The sequence below is a fragment of the Exophiala xenobiotica genome (genome assembly GCF_000835505.1).
Source record: "Exophiala xenobiotica strain CBS 118157 unplaced genomic scaffold supercont1.7, whole genome shotgun sequence".
Classification (NCBI taxonomy): domain Eukaryota; kingdom Fungi; phylum Ascomycota; class Eurotiomycetes; order Chaetothyriales; family Herpotrichiellaceae; genus Exophiala; species Exophiala xenobiotica.
This window is the reverse complement of record NW_013562488.1, coordinates 3384016-3401147: the sequence shown is the minus strand read 5'-3', so window position 1 is coordinate 3401147 and position 17132 is coordinate 3384016. Positions and strand designations below refer to the sequence as shown.

The 17132-nt window shown below is 51.5% G+C and overlaps 6 protein-coding genes across 6 annotated transcripts; 4 read left to right on the top strand and 2 right to left on the bottom strand.

Moving 5' to 3' along the window:
- Positions 1–193: 193 nt before the first annotated feature.
- Positions 194–2441, top strand: PV05_11970 (uncharacterized protein). The gene is made up of 6 exons (XM_013455506.1): positions 194–1120; positions 1170–1204; positions 1254–1327; positions 1380–1598; positions 1655–1989; positions 2047–2441. Exons 1-6 carry the CDS (start codon positions 890–892, stop codon positions 2371–2373), a joined length of 1221 nt encoding a protein of 406 aa, XP_013310960.1. The 5' UTR covers positions 194–889; the 3' UTR covers positions 2374–2441.
- Positions 2442–3017: 576 nt separating this feature from the next.
- On the bottom strand, positions 3018–4341 carry PV05_11969 (uncharacterized protein; the record flags this gene model as incomplete). Its single annotated transcript, XM_013455505.1, has 2 exons — positions 3018–4258; positions 4308–4341. 2 exons carry the CDS (start codon positions 4339–4341, stop codon positions 3018–3020), a joined length of 1275 nt encoding a protein of 424 aa, XP_013310959.1.
- A 664-nt stretch (positions 4342–5005) lies between these two features.
- On the bottom strand, positions 5006–5706 carry PV05_11968 (uncharacterized protein; the record flags this gene model as incomplete). Its single annotated transcript, XM_013455504.1, has 3 exons — positions 5006–5403; positions 5455–5631; positions 5685–5706. The coding sequence occupies 3 exons, from the start codon at positions 5704–5706 to the stop codon at positions 5006–5008; spliced, it is 597 nt and encodes a 198-aa protein (XP_013310958.1).
- A 3844-nt stretch (positions 5707–9550) lies between these two features.
- On the top strand, positions 9551–9826 carry PV05_11967 (uncharacterized protein; the record flags this gene model as incomplete). The annotated part of the gene is made up of 1 exon (XM_013455503.1): positions 9551–9826. The coding sequence occupies one exon, from the start codon at positions 9551–9553 to the stop codon at positions 9824–9826; it is 276 nt and encodes a 91-aa protein (XP_013310957.1).
- Positions 9827–10858: 1032 nt separating this feature from the next.
- Positions 10859–12227, top strand: PV05_11966 (uncharacterized protein; the record flags this gene model as incomplete). Its single annotated transcript, XM_013455502.1, has 3 exons — positions 10859–11023; positions 11071–11386; positions 11518–12227. 3 exons carry the CDS (start codon positions 10859–10861, stop codon positions 12225–12227), a joined length of 1191 nt encoding a protein of 396 aa, XP_013310956.1.
- Positions 12228–13295: 1068 nt separating this feature from the next.
- PV05_11965 (uncharacterized protein) lies at positions 13296–15881 on the top strand (the record flags this gene model as incomplete). Its single annotated transcript, XM_013455501.1, has 2 exons — positions 13296–13383; positions 13432–15881. 2 exons carry the CDS (start codon positions 13296–13298, stop codon positions 15726–15728), a joined length of 2385 nt encoding a protein of 794 aa, XP_013310955.1. The 3' UTR covers positions 15729–15881.
- Positions 15882–17132: the final 1251 nt, after the last annotated feature.

The window sequence follows — 17132 nt, the reverse complement described above, 5'->3', positions numbered from 1 at the left end:
ACAGATCAGTCCCCGGCGCATGCCTCCCGACCAATTAAGACGTTGCCCCCTAGACGAACAGGTTGTTGTTTCCATTAGGCCCTGTTCTGAAGCCTGGAGAAAGGAGGGGCAGCCACATTCGAAGCGACATGGGCATCGACGTCACAAGGAAGATCATTGGCTGTCTTCATCAAACCCCCACCAATGCTTCTTTGACCAGACAAAGCACAGAGACAAGCCTAATTCTTTCCTGTCCATCATGGCACATGCAGATAGCCCACAACCTCCAGGTGCTTGCTGCTGGTAGACGCTGTTGTTTCTGATCTTCCTCTCTGGCTTTGTATTGAGATTGAACCCCCCTTCCCTTCGCCCAAGAAAGAGCTCGCTGTCGGTCTTGATCTCCTGTATCTTACGTGTATCCCGATCTCGGTCGACAGACATCTCCGATACTTTCCCATTCGCAGCTTCAGAACTTGACGATCTGAGCTGCCTCAGCGCTACTCTGGGTGAAGCTTGCACGTTGAACTTCTGGGCAGCCTCAAAGTCGTTCAACCAAAAGCAGAAAGAGAACGTAACATTGGTGGAAGAGCTCCATTGACAAAGAACCTACCTCTGGCCATTCGTCCAAGCACACCATTCCCTCCTGAACGCTGCGGTGCCGTTTCAAGGAAGTGGTCTTGTGCTTTGATGAAACAGTCGTCCTCTGTGACTTCTGATCCAAGAACAACTTGAAGAATAAGGAGGTGGGAATGGAGTGTGGAACGCGGAGGGATCCTCTCATTGTGAATGAATGAGAGATCTTCTTGCGTTCCATCGGGTTCCGCAGCCCATTGTGTGTGTGTCTCAACAATAGTACAACGACATCATACCTCCCTGCGGTCACCTGTGTTGACCTTGGTTGTCGGGAGCGATGAACCATGCCCGCAAAACAAATCAGTCGACAGTCTCTCGGGATCATGAACCAGATCCAAATTCCACCTCCATATTGCCCTCGAAATCGTCCCAACCACCGATAGCCATGTCCTCCCAATCGAAGATGGATACTGGTTGGAAATCTCCTGATACTCGAATCTATTACGCGAAGAAGTACAGACAAGTTCTTTCTTCCGCTCCGGCGTCTGCGTTGGCTGTCATTGCAGGGGTTAGTGGTCTCAGAATGACATTTTCGAGGAGGAAACTGACAATTTCAGGCCCCTTTCGAAAACGTCAAAGTCCGCATGCAATCGTATGTCGTCCTGGGCGAAAGACTCAGCAGGGCGCTGACAAGAATATAGGCGTCACTTTCCAAATGCGTGGCAGGCGACCAAATACACCTATCGCACTGAAGGTCTTCGTGGGTTCTGGGCCGGTAAGCAACAAGTGGAAGACTGAAGTCACACAATACTCATACAACTCTTCAGGTACATTGCCCCCGTTAGTCTCGATCACATTCTCTCGCGCTCTCGGTTTCTCCATCTACCGCAAGGCCAAATACACGTTCGACAGCTGGATCGAAAAAGCTACAGGAACATCCCCTCTTCAACATGTCAACAAACCAGGAACATATCCCACCATCTACACCCTCGCCTGCTTTACTGGAGCTGGAATGGTCTCGGGTGGTGTGACTGCCGTTGTTCTGAGTAGGCTTCTTCCCGTGAGTTTCTGTTCATGCTGCACGCTCTAACAGACTCTGTAGCTCCCATTGAACTCATCAAAAATGCTACTCAAACCTCTGTTCTCATGGCTTCTCAAGGCGATACCCCGAAAACTCACTCTCCTGGCGTTAAGAATGTTGGCCGAGTCAGCTCCTGGGGTTCCATGAAACTCATCATGCAACGACGAGGAGCTCTAGGTCTCTGGACCGGCTTTCGTCTGCATATGCTTCGCGATCTGGTTGGCAGCGGCATCTACTTCGGCATCTACGAGACCACCAAACAGACCCTGAATTCGTACTACGGTGCCGAGAAAGCAAATTCAGCTGGTGCCATCGCCGTTGCTGGCGCTCTGTGTGGCGTTGGTGCTTGGTGTGTTGTACGTGTCCATGCGTTTCCCTGTTACAGTCTTTGCAATCTGCTGATGCTCGTTTAGACCTATCCGCTTGATACGATGAAGACACGGACTCAGAATAACCTCGTTGGCGCTTGTTCAGTCCCCTCCACCACCTCCAAAGCCTCGGCGTCGCTTTCGACGGCTCTGGACACCGCTGCGAAGTCGGTCGCGCGCGTCTCGAAGTGGAAAGGCCTCGAAATGATCATCCTGCGCTCGTCGATTCAGAACATGATCCAGATGTCCTTCTTTGAGCAGGCCAAGGTCGTCATTGACAACATGAGCTTTTCCGATGGTAGCCTCACCTTGCCGCAGGTGGAACGGCACTTTGGCCGTGATTCCAAAGTCAACAAGAATGACAAGTGTTGAATGGTGGGCACCATGTGTGTATCGATGTGATTTTTCTACATAGCGAACAATGAACAATAAACAAACCAGAAGTGTAGTCATGGTACGGTGTGCTCTTGGTGATATCATCGTCGTAGTCAAAGCCCATTTTGCAGATGTGTATTTTGCCCCTATCAAGCGCTCTACTGTTGGCTACTCTGGCAATGTGACGCCCACCATCAGCATCACGATCGCTAGAGACAGCGTATCCCTTATGTCCATTGCCAGCAGGTATATCGCGCTGTCAGCGATCTCCTCTCCTCCCTCGGCCCCGTCGTGAGCTTTAGTCCAAGCGAGCTCCTGGCTTCAGTCTCTTTCCACTTATCACTGTTTACAACGAGCACGCCATGGACATGATAGGGGCCCTTTCTTTCAAAACTCGTGTAATTCAAGGGGGGGGGATCTTTATACACCAGCACTATAATTCTAGTCCTTTTCCAGTTTTGATCATGTCCCAGTCACACCGCCGCTAATAATATCCCGAGTCGCCGTCAATTGGGAAAAGTATGCAAAGCACGCTGGACCAGCATTCACCGTTCAGCATTCAGCATTCAGTCATTCCACCAACTCAAGTCCCTTGCTCTCAATCATCAACCATTAGACCCGTGTCCTTGGCCGTTTCAAGGTCAACGCTCTTCTATCGTCTTCTTCTCGTCCATCAATTTCTCACTAACTTCCCCCAGCGTTGCTGTAGTCGTAGTAGCAGTATTAGTACCATACTGACTGGCCATCCCGGGCTCTTCGGTCAATGGACTCGTCGGTGCCGTGACCATCCCACTTTCTCTGTCTCTCTCCCTATCCTTATCTCGATCTCTATCCCTGCTCTGACCAATACTGCCACTCATGCTATCATTTCGACCATGTCCACCTCCTCCGCCTGCACCCAACAACCCACTCCTCACGCTCGCCGCATCGCCGTACTTGCTCCCAATGTAACTATTTCGCTCACTTGCCAACGCCGGCGCAGTCACGCCGGACGCGCTGATCAAACTCGCCCGCTCCGCGTTCAAAGCCGACCGTGGATATGCGGAGCCTTCGCGCAGGGACGCGTTATCCGCCCCGGGATGAATCGCTGTGCCGGATAGGACGGACAAGGGTAAGCTCTCGCGACTGCCTCCGAACATGCTCGCCGGAGCAAGCGCTTTCATGCTAGCGTTCGTATCGACGGAGTTGCGACGGCGGCGCTTCGATGAACTAGCGAGCGTCAAGATCGACGCGTCGTCCGTGAGCATGTTATTCGCCGTCGCAGACTGATAGGTCGTTGGGCCGTTGTGGGGGGCAAGGTGCGCAGGTACAGCGGTGGCGGGCTGGCCACTGTAGTGTGAGGGCGTGTGGCTGAGTGTATGGGGGTTGTGGGTATTATTGTTGTGCGTGGTAGCAGCTAAGGACTGGACCGTCGTAAGGGTCGTGGCCATGGAGCGTATGGACGGGGCGGGAGAGGAGAATGTGCTGTCGCGGCCACCATCGGTACGTGGCGCCGTCGCGCTTGTGCCTGCGCCGGAGGGGGCGAGTTCGGACAGAGCGGTTTCTGCTTGTGTGGCCAGCGTGGGCGCTCTTGATTTATTGCCTGTTTGGCTCTCGTGGGAGATGGACACTGAGTGTTTGCTTTGGGAGAGGGAGCTGTGTCGAGAGCATTGCGAGGATAAGTGAGTAGAGAACGATAGGTGCCCATTGTGTTGAGACTCGGTTCGCGATGAGAGAGGGTAGGGATTGTTCTTTGCAATATTGCCCTTCTTGGACTTGCTGCTCGTAGGGAGGTTGGAGCGGCGTGGACTGGTGTTGGTATCATTCGAATCGACGTGGAGGGATTTGAGGTTTGCGAGACGTCGCATCCAGGTTGTGAAAGGTCGGCGTCGCCCATGTCGGTCTGCGAAGTGTTAGTAATGTCGAAGTGGCCTGGAGGCGGTGAAGCTTACCATGTGCGCGAGGTGGCGCTTCTGTTGAAGCCATGTAGAGAAGTTTCAGCTGCACAAGCGAGGTAGGGACGTATTCAAAGAACTCAGGTTTAAGTAGGAGAGCAGTCAGTGCTGGGTTGGATGGTAGCAAAAAGGCGGCGAGAGCAAGTCTATTCACGGATGTTGGCAGTGTGCAGGAAGAAGGCCAGGCAGCAAGCTCGGACCACAAGGAGCAGAGAATAGCAAATCAAAGATGAAAAGCAAGATTGATGTTTCAAGCGAAGGTCGTTAAGAACAACATGAATGAAGAGGGAAAACAGGAACGGGTGAAGTGTGTTGGCCCTTGGGTATGGCTTGTGTTTACGGAGAAGAAACTAAGGCTGCACCAAGGCCGTCGACATGCTCAGCCTCAGCCTAGTTGAGCCTGGTGAGCCTAATGAGCCTTCATTTCCACGTGGCTTCGCACCCTGAAGTTAGTGCCATCATGGTGCGTTTCTTCCTGAATAATACTCCGTACGGAGGATCTATCCACCATGACGGCCCCCTAATGGGAGACACGGGACATCCGCTGGGTGTTGTCCTTATGATGGTGTCCTCTCTTCGAGGCCACTGTTGACATGCATACTAAGGTATATGTACCTTACCTACCTAGGTAGATGCATAATACTCATTGGCCTGGATCCCGTGCCTTGTCAGTGCTCGTCCCAAACCTCAGCCTTCTACATAAAATCGTCCTCATAGAATTCAGCATCACGATCCTGGTTGCTCATCATATTCTCTTCCCTCATCAGGTCGTCATATGCATGATCCTTCTGCCACCGTAGTTCCTCGCGTTGCCTTTTCTCCTCTCGATCTTTCGCTTTCTGCTGTTCTCGAGCAATCCTTTCCACCTTGCGCTTCTCTCTTTGATCTGCTTCCCTTTCAGCTCCTAGATCGGGAAACTTTTCGACCCGAGTCTTGTTCAATCGGTTGACAATAGGGTTCTGCCGCACAGCCACATGAACTTTCTTGACCATTCTTTGATCATGGAATGACACCTGGCCCGTCGCCATTGATGCATCCTTTCTCAGGTTCGACCACGGCGTATAGATGACCGTGATGTTGTCCTTTTTGTTGCCTGGTGACCATTGTCAGGATCAAAGGACCCCAATGTTTCTGCTCAACTTACCTTCGATCGAATTGGCTTTGGTCAGTTGGGCACAGTCTTCGAGTAATGCCTGACGTATCGATGTCCATGATTCGCCAGGCTTCAATCGAAGGTAGACGTGTGCGCTGGATAAGTTGTCCACGTGGAACTGACTGTTGTCAGTGATCGAGCCCCTTAGCCTTTGGTTCTCATCGTACCCTGGCTACCGTAAGCAATGAGCACACACCGCGCGTAATTAGGTCTATTCGTACCAAACGTCCTCATCCCAGCCATACTTGATCAAGTCTTCATCTGTCTCGTAGTCAGATCAGGATCAAGATTTCGCTCCATGGTATGCCCACTTTCGACTTTATCTTTGCCCACATATAAGAATGCGGGAGGATCCACCGTTGTTGATTGGAAATAGTAGACCATTAGAATATCAAGATGAAAAGTGCCGACTTGGTCAAAAGTCGGCACTTGGTGGCGGAGAATTTTGTGATTCTCAATGAAACGGTGAAATGCACTTCTCGTGCTTTCTGTACCTACAATACTTTCCTCGGGCAGAAACAGACTGATCCTGATCAGTGTGGTCGAGGTACAAGAAGCCAAAATCAAAATGTTCGATGAGGCTGGTTCATCTTGGAGGCTTGGTTCACCGCACAGAAAGGGTTTGATACGGAGAATCATATTGGGATAAATAGTAGTTTTAGGCCAACCTCCTTCCGCCGATTTCCATCACATCTCGAGAGGTTATCACTGAATCAATCCCTCACGTAACGCAGTTTCCTCACCCCGCCTTTCGTACCGTAGACCTTTCAAGAGGCTTTGGGCTCAGGGTAGGTCGTCATCGCAGAAGAATGGTGGCTGAGGTGGACAAACTCCTCCTACTCCCATGTTGAACAAAGGGCCAACGACCTCACATGACATCTACTACAAGCAGTGTGAGACGGCAGATGTGGTGGATTGGGTGCAGGGAATTTCCAATTGCTTTTACACCCTACTACTGAGGTCGGCGGCGCAAAAGTTCAATGTCTCAAGGTGCCGTTGCTTGGTAGGGCGGTGAGTGACAGGGAAATGTCACCTCGAGGGAGATTGGGGTTGCAAGGAGCCCTCGAAACAGCAAAATGTTGACTCTGGCAAGTGAAGTTCGGTACCACTCTCCTACACTTCCAGTGTTCTTTGCGTTGGAAACCGTACCATCTGGCACGCCGACCATGCCTTTATGTGGCGAAGTATCGTGTGCTTCATGAAGCAAATACCTTGTTGGGCAGAAGGAGATCAATGATGACATGTTTGACAAGTGATGTGACACGAAAGGAACTTCCCTAGCAAACGCCCACAAAAGTGGACTTTGAAAGTCATTGCGAAGTCTTACGCAGTAGTTGTACCACAGTACTATTGTCGAGGAAAAGTTAAGTTATGGGCCTATTGACCGACATGGTTAGTTAATCAGAACGTCAACCATCGCTGCTATGGGGTTCTGATGTCGTGGATGTGCCCGCGGTAACCGTGGTATGATGGAAGAGGCGTGCCCGAATTTTGGCTCTTGAATATACGCATGCCCGGAGCAACCACCCTACTGCAGGTAGGGTTGAACGTACATTTGTCGTGCGTGCAGGAGTCGAGGCACCGCCGTGCAAAAGACCAATGCCGGTGAAGGGACGATGGTTCTTCCCACTGTCACCGTGGAATGTTCATTGGTCTCCCATTTCTCAAGTGTCACGGCAGACAAAGTTTTCTCATGCACCTCGACTGTTGGGGAGTGCCCACCGTCTGAGGACAAGTCTCGGCCAAAGTTGAGACTCTGGCGATGCCATGGTAGCAAGAATAATAAGGTTTGATGACTTCGGTCATGGCGGGATGCAAGAGTCCCGCAGAGTTGCTCGGAGGAAAAACAAATCCGCACAAGGGGCGTGGATGAAATCCGGTGACTCCGGTGGTACGCGTGCAGGGCGTGTTGATTTGCCCAGGATATGAAGCCTGCAGCGCTCCCCAGGCTATTCATGCAGGAAGCCTCTCCTGGAAACCGGTGCGCTTTGATCTGATTCGTACCGTACCATAGTAGAACGTGGCCGCCATCAGCCGCTTTTTGTTTAGCTGAAGCTTACACGTTCGGGTGGCATCTTTATATTCTTCCGATTCGAAAACCACTCGATAGGAAACGCCGTATATATGGTGTATGGTGCATGAAGTCCGTCCCGGACCGTAGGTTGTTACTGATTCTGGACCGCCTCCGATGCAGCAGCTTCAAGCATTGGCGACTCGTTCGAGCTGAGCCTGGCGATTTTGGCGAATGATAGATGGTCTCCCGCTTATCATTGTAGAAGCGAAGCTCTTGCCTGAAGGAGACTACTACACCTCATCTATCCATCTACAAGTACAACCCACTGGTCCTTGTTGATTGCTGGGATGTGTTGTTCTGGGTGCAATGATATCAGTGGTCGATCAGCAGCGATGTCGATATGTACCGCAGATCTAGATGCCGGCTAACGTTGAGCATACTGTCACGTTCCACACTTTCTCCATATTGTACCTCTTCTCACAACGCCGACCTGTCGCATCCTGCTTGCTCATGCAGACACCTTCAGCCATTATGACCACGTTGTGTAACCACCACTGCCATCGTTTGGTGACCCAGCCTTAGCATCGGAGGTCTTGTCTTGCCTGAGATGAGCAATGAGCATGGTGAATTTCAACACCAGTTGGCATGTCTGGCTTGAACACAACAATAATACGAGCACTCGTATGCATTGGCCCTTCCAGGACAAACTCTATTTAAGACCAATTCGGCTAGAGACTTTCAGTCTAAGGAAGCATGGTCCCGCGCTTCTGCTCCTAGAGGCTGCGAGTGCTGGAGAGTGTGGAATAGTACGAGGACATACCAAGGTAATGTGGCCAGTGGCTGGAACAGCTTATGATGGCATTCCAGGACGGTTCCGAAACCGAGTGAGGTGGTGAGTTAATCCTACCCCAAGGCGCCCAGACTGAGTATGTTGACTCTTTACGAGGTAGACTCCCACCGACTCCTAAACTTCCGGAAACTTTCAAGCCTACAACTTCTCATGTTATGGTTTTGGTGTGAACCTTGTCCTTTATCGAAGCCTCTAAAACCGTTCTCAACTTCTCACTGGCAAACTGGCCCACGCCGTGGGCGCCTTAGCGTCTTGGTACTGCTGCAACACCTCATCCTCTCGGTTACCTAGGTACTTGGGACGTGGAAAATAACAAGGCAATACACAGTACGTACTCGTCCACGCACGTCCCGTCCACAACTGGTTCTTCGGGCCTCGGTTGTTTGGACCTTTTAGGCAGAGTTTTGAGTATATTTGTATGTGCATTCTCCCGTACCAGGGGCTTTGATCCTGCACGGGGAAGCAAAATAGGCTGCTGCTGCCAACCTTAGTGGTCGACTGACAGACTTTTGACCTTGAACTATCTTTGCCGCAATATCCGTCACCTATGTACGAGAGTTACTCAAGCTTCACCCCTGTCTGGCCGTCCAAATTCAATGTGTGTCGTACGGACAAAGACAGTCAACGCAACCCCCGCCTGGCACGTTGACATCGCAATCTGACCCTGTGAGGAGGTGCATCCGCTTTGCTCTCTCCTCTGGATCATGCAGCACATGCATAAGCCAATGGTACCAGATGGTATCAGGAACCGCAACGTGGTCTGGGAGTCCGTGGACGAGGACGGAAGAGCGCCACTGAGAATTCAAGGCTGCGGTGATTGATCGACCTCCACGTCGAAAAGTTTACTTGTTAGTCCCCTCTTCGACATGGGGTCAAGGGCCAAATGATAGACGGCCAAAGCAAAAACCTTTCTGCTGTTTGGCATCTGACTGACCTGCAATGACACTGCAAAACTGGTGGGGCTGAAGTATCTTTATCTGTCTGATGCTGGGCAAGTCTACCTTTCTATGCACCACCATGGTTCTGGGTTGGGGCCTTGTTTCCTTGGTCCGACCAAAGTTTGACGGTAAGGACTTTGATATCAGTGTGGAAATTCCAGCCATGAATTTGCGTCTTCCCTCCCTGCCCTTTTGCACGACTGCCAAAAAGTGACCAGCAACAAATCCCACCTTAAATTTCTCGGCTTTGCTTTGGCCTCAAGGAAAGACACTAGATATCAAGATATGTCGCGTACAGTAGAGATCACCACCCGACAAGCCATCCAAATTGCGCAAAACAGTCAAGATGGCCATATCGACCCGCGAATCCTCAAAATTCTCGAGAACGCGCTATGCTACGTCTGGCGAAACATCCAACGCCAACCGAACACCTATGTCATGACCCATCTCGAATTCGCCATCTTCAATTTCTATCGGGCACTTCCCGAATTGCAAAATGAAACGGCACGCAAAGCTGTTTCACGATACTGGAACAACCCAGATCTCACTAGCGGACTATGAAGAGACATGTCGAGGCAAAGCCAAAGCCATGATGGGTCCTCTCTTGCTATTCTTAGGCTGCCCGTTCTCAGGCTACGGCGAGGCCTTTTACCATCATCAGAAATCGAATCCTCACCAACCGTTTCGGAGTCCTCATCTCAACTGCTTTATCTTTCGAAGCTGAATACAGAAGTACAAAACCTCAATGAAGCTTGATCCACCAAGCGCTTGGTCAGATTTCCTAGCCCTATGCGTGGCCATGCGGCGAGGCGGTCACTCCCCCACGAGCAAAGAGTAAACTGGAGACATGGGCACATCATCATGCCGCATATTCCGAGCCTCTGGAGAATAGGGACGGGCAAGAGGGCCCTGCCGAAAAAGACTTGAAGGTGTTCGGGCTGGCTTCGCTTGGACTATCCGACCCCCTGCCGTCCGCGAATAATGGACGGCTGTGGGCGCGAATCCACTGGTTGGCTCCTTGCTGCTTGCCTATAGGTACTCACAAGCTGAGACCTCCTTGCCCAGCCGTGCCAGGCTCAGCAAACTGCAGTCTCCCTGCCAGAATCACCTTTTCCTCCCTTGTTGTTCTGCACTTACTGGTATTGGATGTTATGCTCAATTCCAAGTAGCACGTCTGTACAGCTTGCATATACGCATTTTCTATCCCATATACTTGCTCAAACAGACGAAATGCTTTAGCTATGAAATAGTTCTCATGTTTTCGACTCCCAACAAGATCCCGCTGCTCCTGCAGCATTCCATGACGGAGTCAAACATCGTGACGCATATAATGTCACCCTGATGGAATCGTACACCATCAACTCCTATACCCTTTTGCCCGGCAGACTGAGAGAACGATGACAATCGAAATGGAAGAGGCACACACTGTACTGCGCGCTGAATGTGCACAGTTGTGTTGTGTATGAAGCTTCTCTTCGAGCAACATTCCAGTGCTGACGAGAATGCAGGACCGTGCAACCACAACATCGACTCAGGCTTTTGTAATAGACTGAAGATGCGACCGTCTACCCTGCTCCCTCCGGCAAGAACAAGATGTATTTCCTCCTCGTTATCGTGGTTTCTTGCCTGCTGGCTGAGTCGAAGACTGCGCTCGCTGCACCAGACATCAGAGGACGTGACCTGGGGGCAGCTGGCGCCAGAGACAGAGCATTTCATGAATCCGCCCGGCACGAAAGTTTTGCGAGACACGCCTCGAGGGTACGTTTCCACAGTACAACCAATACAGCGTAAACTGACCTTTACAGCTCCTGCCTCGACAGACGGCCCCTCTTCCTGTAACGACAGTTGCCGAGTGCGACACATACGACGGTTTCTTTTATATCACCCCTGGGAATTACACCTGGCAGCTGCAATGCACGACGAACTACGATGGAAGCATCATTTCTCAGAGCGATGCTGCCAGTTTGGCCGCCTGCATCGACGCCTGCGTCCAGTACAATGCTGCCACAACGTCAGGGGCCTGCCTGGGCGTCAACTTCAACGCCGCGAACCACGCAGCTGCAGGACTGTGCACGCAGTATTCGGATGTACAAGATCTGCTCCTCGCGAGTGAGGAAGGAAGTAAGAGAGCCCCGACATCTCAATACCACGCTTTGTCCGTGGATGTTGTCCCTTTCAGAGGAGCGTAGCTGCCACTTATAGACGAGACCCTGAAACGTTATGCAAAAGAAGGAGGGCTGACAGACCAAAAGATGTACAGGACTCTGCGCTGTTGATACTTGGTCCGAACGGACAGATTTTTGCAACACCGCAGCCGGAGCCGACTTTCTCTGGAGCGCCCAGTCAGCCACCATCTGTGGACCCGGTCCCGACATTGACCACAAGCACGTTAGATGTCACCTCGATAGCACAGCCTTCAGTCACTACAACACAGTCGACGAGCAGTGGAGCCGAAGGGCCCACTACGACCACCACGACAATAGTTACCAGCACCATGCTCGTCGTTTCCTGCCCGGTTGGTGCTTCTGCATGTCTCTCCTCTACTTCAACGTCCTCAGCATCGACGATGAGTGTGGGACCTTCGCTTGGAAGCAGTACCACGAGCATGGGTAGCGGCACATCATCCTCGGCCACCCTTCCCAACGAATCAACCACGACCCAAGCGCCGCTCACGACGAGTCCAGCGTCGAGTACCTCGGCGAGAGCTCGGACGACCACGAGACCAGGAGGAGTCATCGTTGACGCTATAACTACAGTGACCATGGTGATGCCTGTCACAGAGTACCGAGTACAGATTGTGGAGATTTGTGCGGCCACACCAAGTTCATGTTCTCAATCGACCGTTACATCTACTAGTGTCGGTTACAGGACAGAAGTATCGTGCACACCGAGCGAATGTTCCGATATAGCGACTGGCGTGACGGCTAATGCTGTATTTACTGGGACATGCGTCATTCCTTAGCACTTTGTTTTCTTGGTTGGGATACTAGTATTGAGCAGATGCGAGCCGGCCCTTCTTCTTTCGATTGCTTGACCGAATAACCTGAGCATTTTATTGGGGATTCCATAGTAGAAGGATTCTACTGAGCTGTATCCCTGCCTAGAACGTTGACATGAAACTCGAAATTCTTATTTTTTTTCACAAGTTACCTGAGTAATGAAAAATTCTTCCCAAATGCCACTGCCGCTGTCGAGCGGGAAATGGTGCCACCCATTCTTCGCCTGGGTGGCGGAGACACTTACTAAGTTAGTACACTTGTCACTTGCCGTAGCCACCACGAGCCACCTAGGTGATGGCTAGGTCGTAAGGTCGGTGGTAGCTGTAGAGTTTACGTGATCTGCACTAAGAATCTCGGATGTCGGCTCCGGAAGCAAATCAATGGTCCCCATGTCGCCAAGGGAATGCTGGGCGGCGGCTCAGTTCTTCCGTTCGCAAAAATCAGGCAGTGCCAGGACTCATTCTCCCTTCGGTGTCCCTTCTTAGGGCTTCTACTCTTACAATATACAGGTAGGTGCCAGGTATTGTAATGTATCTCGAGTGCTCGCCAAACACCATCGAGGGCGATATTACAGTACCTAGTATACGGCTCTGTCGAACTTTCGATTCCAACGTGTTTTTTTGCCGATGCACGACCACGAGTCTCTCTAGTTACAATGAAAGTGAAGAAAGGTGTGGCAGTAACTTCTTTACTCTTCACTGCCATCATCATGCACAGGCAAGAGAATTGCTCCTTTGCAGTCAATGAGCAAAGCTGGCATTTGGGAGACCATTCATTGTATCGCGCTGGAAATAGGTCTCTGAGCTGGCGCATGCGGACTTTTCATTATTTCGACCTCTTTGTCTGTACCCAGCGGCTGTAGCAGGTCAGGTAAGTCCATGCATGGGATGCTTTCATTGTCTTCACCTCCAAAACAAAATTTTTCTCGTATTTTCCGTCTCAGATCCCATCACTTATTTCCGCGTATCTCGAGCAATCAACCTGCAAAACTACACGTTGAGAACATACGTCGGTACCCGTCAATATTCGCCATGGCGAAAATTACTTACTTCAATGCCATCCTGGCTGCGATAGTTATCGCCGTTGACATGGCCAACGCACAGTGCAATCCTATGAATGGTCAGCGACAGCCCCGATGGCGGTCCTGCAGATGCTGACGCTTTTTAGGTCCATGTCCTGCAATTCCAGGTCTCCCAACAAGCACCTATTCTATCGATTTCACCCAACAAACCGGATTACCATCTGACTGGATCCAAGCCGAGGGAGCCCCTGTCACTTTCGGCGCGAGTGGCGCCAATTTCACCGTTGCCAAACGCTACGATGCGCCTTACATCTGGACTCGCTTTTACATGTTGTTTGGCCGTATTGAAACAGTTGTAAAAATCGCGCCAGGGACCGGCATTGTCACGAGTGCAGTCATGATGTCAGACGACCTCGATGAAATAGACTGGGAATGGTCAGGAAACAACTTCGCGCAGTCTGGTGGCAGAGTCCAAACAAATTGGTTCGGTAAAGGCGTTCCTGGAAACTACGACCGTGGTTCCCAACCCGCCGTGAATGATCCTCAAGAACTCTTTCACACATACGTATTTGACTGGACTCCAGACGCCCTCACTTGGTCAGTCGACGGGACTAATGTCTACACGGCAAAGAATTCCCATCAGACAACTGGAGCATATCAATATCCACAGACGCCTTCTCGCTTGCATCTCGGTGTGTGGGCAGGTGGCGATCAAGACAATAACCCTGCGACAGTCTGGTGGGCAGGTGGATATTCAAACTTCAGTCTTGCCCCCTTCAGTGCCTATGTCAAGTCCGTCAAGATCACCACCTCGAATCCTTGCCCCAGCTGGCAATACCCAAACCCCTTCAATGGCACCTACCAGGCCGTGGTATGTACCAATCAGACTCTTACTTTGCCGTGTACCTACACGGTCAAAGCAGGAGACAATGGCCAGACAATTGCAACTGGCTTGGCAGCCACTTTGGATGCTCTCAAGGCTGCAAATCCCGGCCTCAATTGGGATTTATTGCTTGAAGGGCAGACACTCAATGTCCCTGGTGGCCATTGCTCCTCCACAACTTCATCTGCCGTGTCGTCTACCACAACCTCGCCAATGGGCTCGAGCTCCACCACCACCACATCCTCAATAGTGTCCACGACCGACTCATCACTCAGCTCTGCCACTACCTCGACTGTCACGATGACTTCCTCGTCCACGTTCGCACTTAGTGCGACGTCGGCGTCATCGACGCCTGCCTCAAACTCGTCAAGTGCAGCCCCTATCAACACCAGCTCCGCAAGCCCCACATCGGTGGCTCCTTCAAGTTCTGGCTCTCCTGTGAGCTCAAGCACATCTGGCTCAAGTATCTCTCTCTTGAGCACTTCCACAAGTGTGTTCACGGGCACTACAACAACTCCTTCAGCTCAAGGGTCTGTTGCAACTACATATACTGTAGTTACTGGCGACTATGGCTGGCAAATTGCTTCCAAGGTTGGCTGCAGTTTTGATGCTCTTGATGCCGCTAACCCTGACGTTAACTGGGACAATTTGCAGATTGGGCAAATCTTGAACGCACCATGCGCCAGCTCAAGTGCGGCACCTGCGACCACAGGAGGTCCAGGTGCTGTCCAGACTTCCAATCCTGCCTCCGCCTCCGATCCCGGCAGTCCTTCTAGCAGCTCAAGCCAACCCTCGTCTGCGCCAGCGTCTGGCTCTAGTGGTGCAGCGGCTACTACTGCGGCTTCTGTGACATCAGCAAGCTCCCCAGTCACGTCGTCAGATACTCCAACCTCTGCGAACAACCCCACCCCTGCATCAGGATCCAGCTCTCTAGTCTCCGCAACAGGCTCGACAACCACCAGCTCGTCTGCCAGTCAATCCACCTGGAGCTCGGCGACCGCTTCCAACAGCATCTACTCCGACGGCGACGATGATGACGATGCCTATGCTTCGTCTGCTCCTCCATCAACTGTTACTGTTGGCGGGACTATCATGACAAGCACCAGCTCGACTACCACAGGCCCGTCCCCGGGCACAACTAATCCTACTTCGACCACGGCAGCCATATCAAATCCCTCTAGTAGCCAGGGTATTGTGGTACCCACCACCTCACAGAAGACGGTCAACCCTATCACTGCAGCTACTCCCACCAAGTTAGTCTGCAACCAGGACAACTGCTTGCGCAATATGATCGATAAACGATACTTGTCGTCAATGATGTCGTTCTGTCCCGCTTACACTACCGTGGCTTCCAACTCGGCGCCTCTTCCCACGTACTTGACCGGCTGTTCTCAGGACGTTAGTAGAGTCAGTAGTGCTTGCAGCTGTTTGATGACCAGCTTCGCATCGACTCATTCGTCATCTAGCACTCCGGCAATGACTGGGCCTGCGCAACGAGCCGGAACACCTTCCTGGAGACTGAAGCGGTCGCCCTTGAGATGGGAGCGATTCGCTGCATGATGACCACACATTGATGTTGGAAAGCCGTTGCACGCTGGAAAGCGAGGTAGGAAACAAGCTGCTCTTCGAACATTGGTTAGTTGGGGACTAGGTGAAGCTTGATTTGCACAGAGTAGAGTTCGAACCTTCCAGCACAAGCATTATGTCTGCGAGAAATAGAGCAGAAAGCATGTGATGCCTCAATGATAGTGCTGAATGGATCTTGTTTGAAGAAATGATTTCGCCCGCAAGGCGGAATGTCTGAGCCAATCATTGAGCGTGCATCTTCTCGACGAGGCTAGATTACATAAGTCGTCCAAAACTCCGTCCGTTCCTTGGCATTTTCTGGCACGGCAGCCTTGGCATCGCCCACAATGCGCCGCAGTCTCGAAAGTTGCTAGACCGAACTTCAACACAGTGTTCCTCAAGCAACAACCATTTCCGTACGATTGACCCTGCTCGAATCCTTCGATCCACGACTGACTTCGTCACAGCCTTGTTCTCGCCAACCTAAACCGTCAAGATGACCAAGGGAACGAGTTCTTTCGGAAAGAGTGAGCGACGACACGGATTGGCGAGAGGGAATTTTTTCTGACGGGCTTCTGAACAGGACACAACAAGACGCATACTCTCTGCCGGAGGTTCGTAACTGGACTTTCATGCTGGGGGTGATTTCAATGCTGATTCTGTAATAGATGCGGTCGCCGAAGTCTGCACATCCAGAAGCACACCTGTGCCAACTGCGGAGTATGGCTGCCCTTTACCCAACCCTTGCCCCTTTTTCCCGCGAGATGGAGCGAATTTCGAAAATGATCATGGGAGCTGACTTGTCTGGCGTGAACAGTATCCTGCCGCTAAGGTGCGAAAGTACGAATGGAGCGAGAAGGCTAAGAGACGCAAGACTACGGGCACTGGTCGTATGAGGAGTCTGTCACTCGTTGCGAGGTAAGGAAGTTCCCCTTTCCATATGTACCAAAGGGGGATGCTTGTGGAGGAATAGAGGTCAAAGAGGTGGAGGGAACTCCCATATCGGTTACAGAGGTGAAGGCCTTGCTTGTGAAGTGGAGAATTGGGACATATTGATGAATGTCTGAAAGAGAAATGCATGGCTAACACATCATCTTCGCACAGGAAATTCAAGAACGGCTTCCAGACTGGTACACCCAAAGGCGCTCGGGGACCTGCTAAAGCTTAAATGGAGCAACACGGCGATGTTGCGTTGAAGTGGAATAACGTTTTCAATGGGTCGAGCGAGCCGAGTTGCGCATACGCATGGCGTATGAGGCATGGATCAAAGCAGGACAGCGTAGACTTGACGACGGTCGAACTTTGAGGTCTTGAACACAGGCTATGAAACCTTTCGGACGGAATGCCAAAACTTGAGAGAACATGTTACAGCATGCGGCATTAGAAAACCTCTACCAG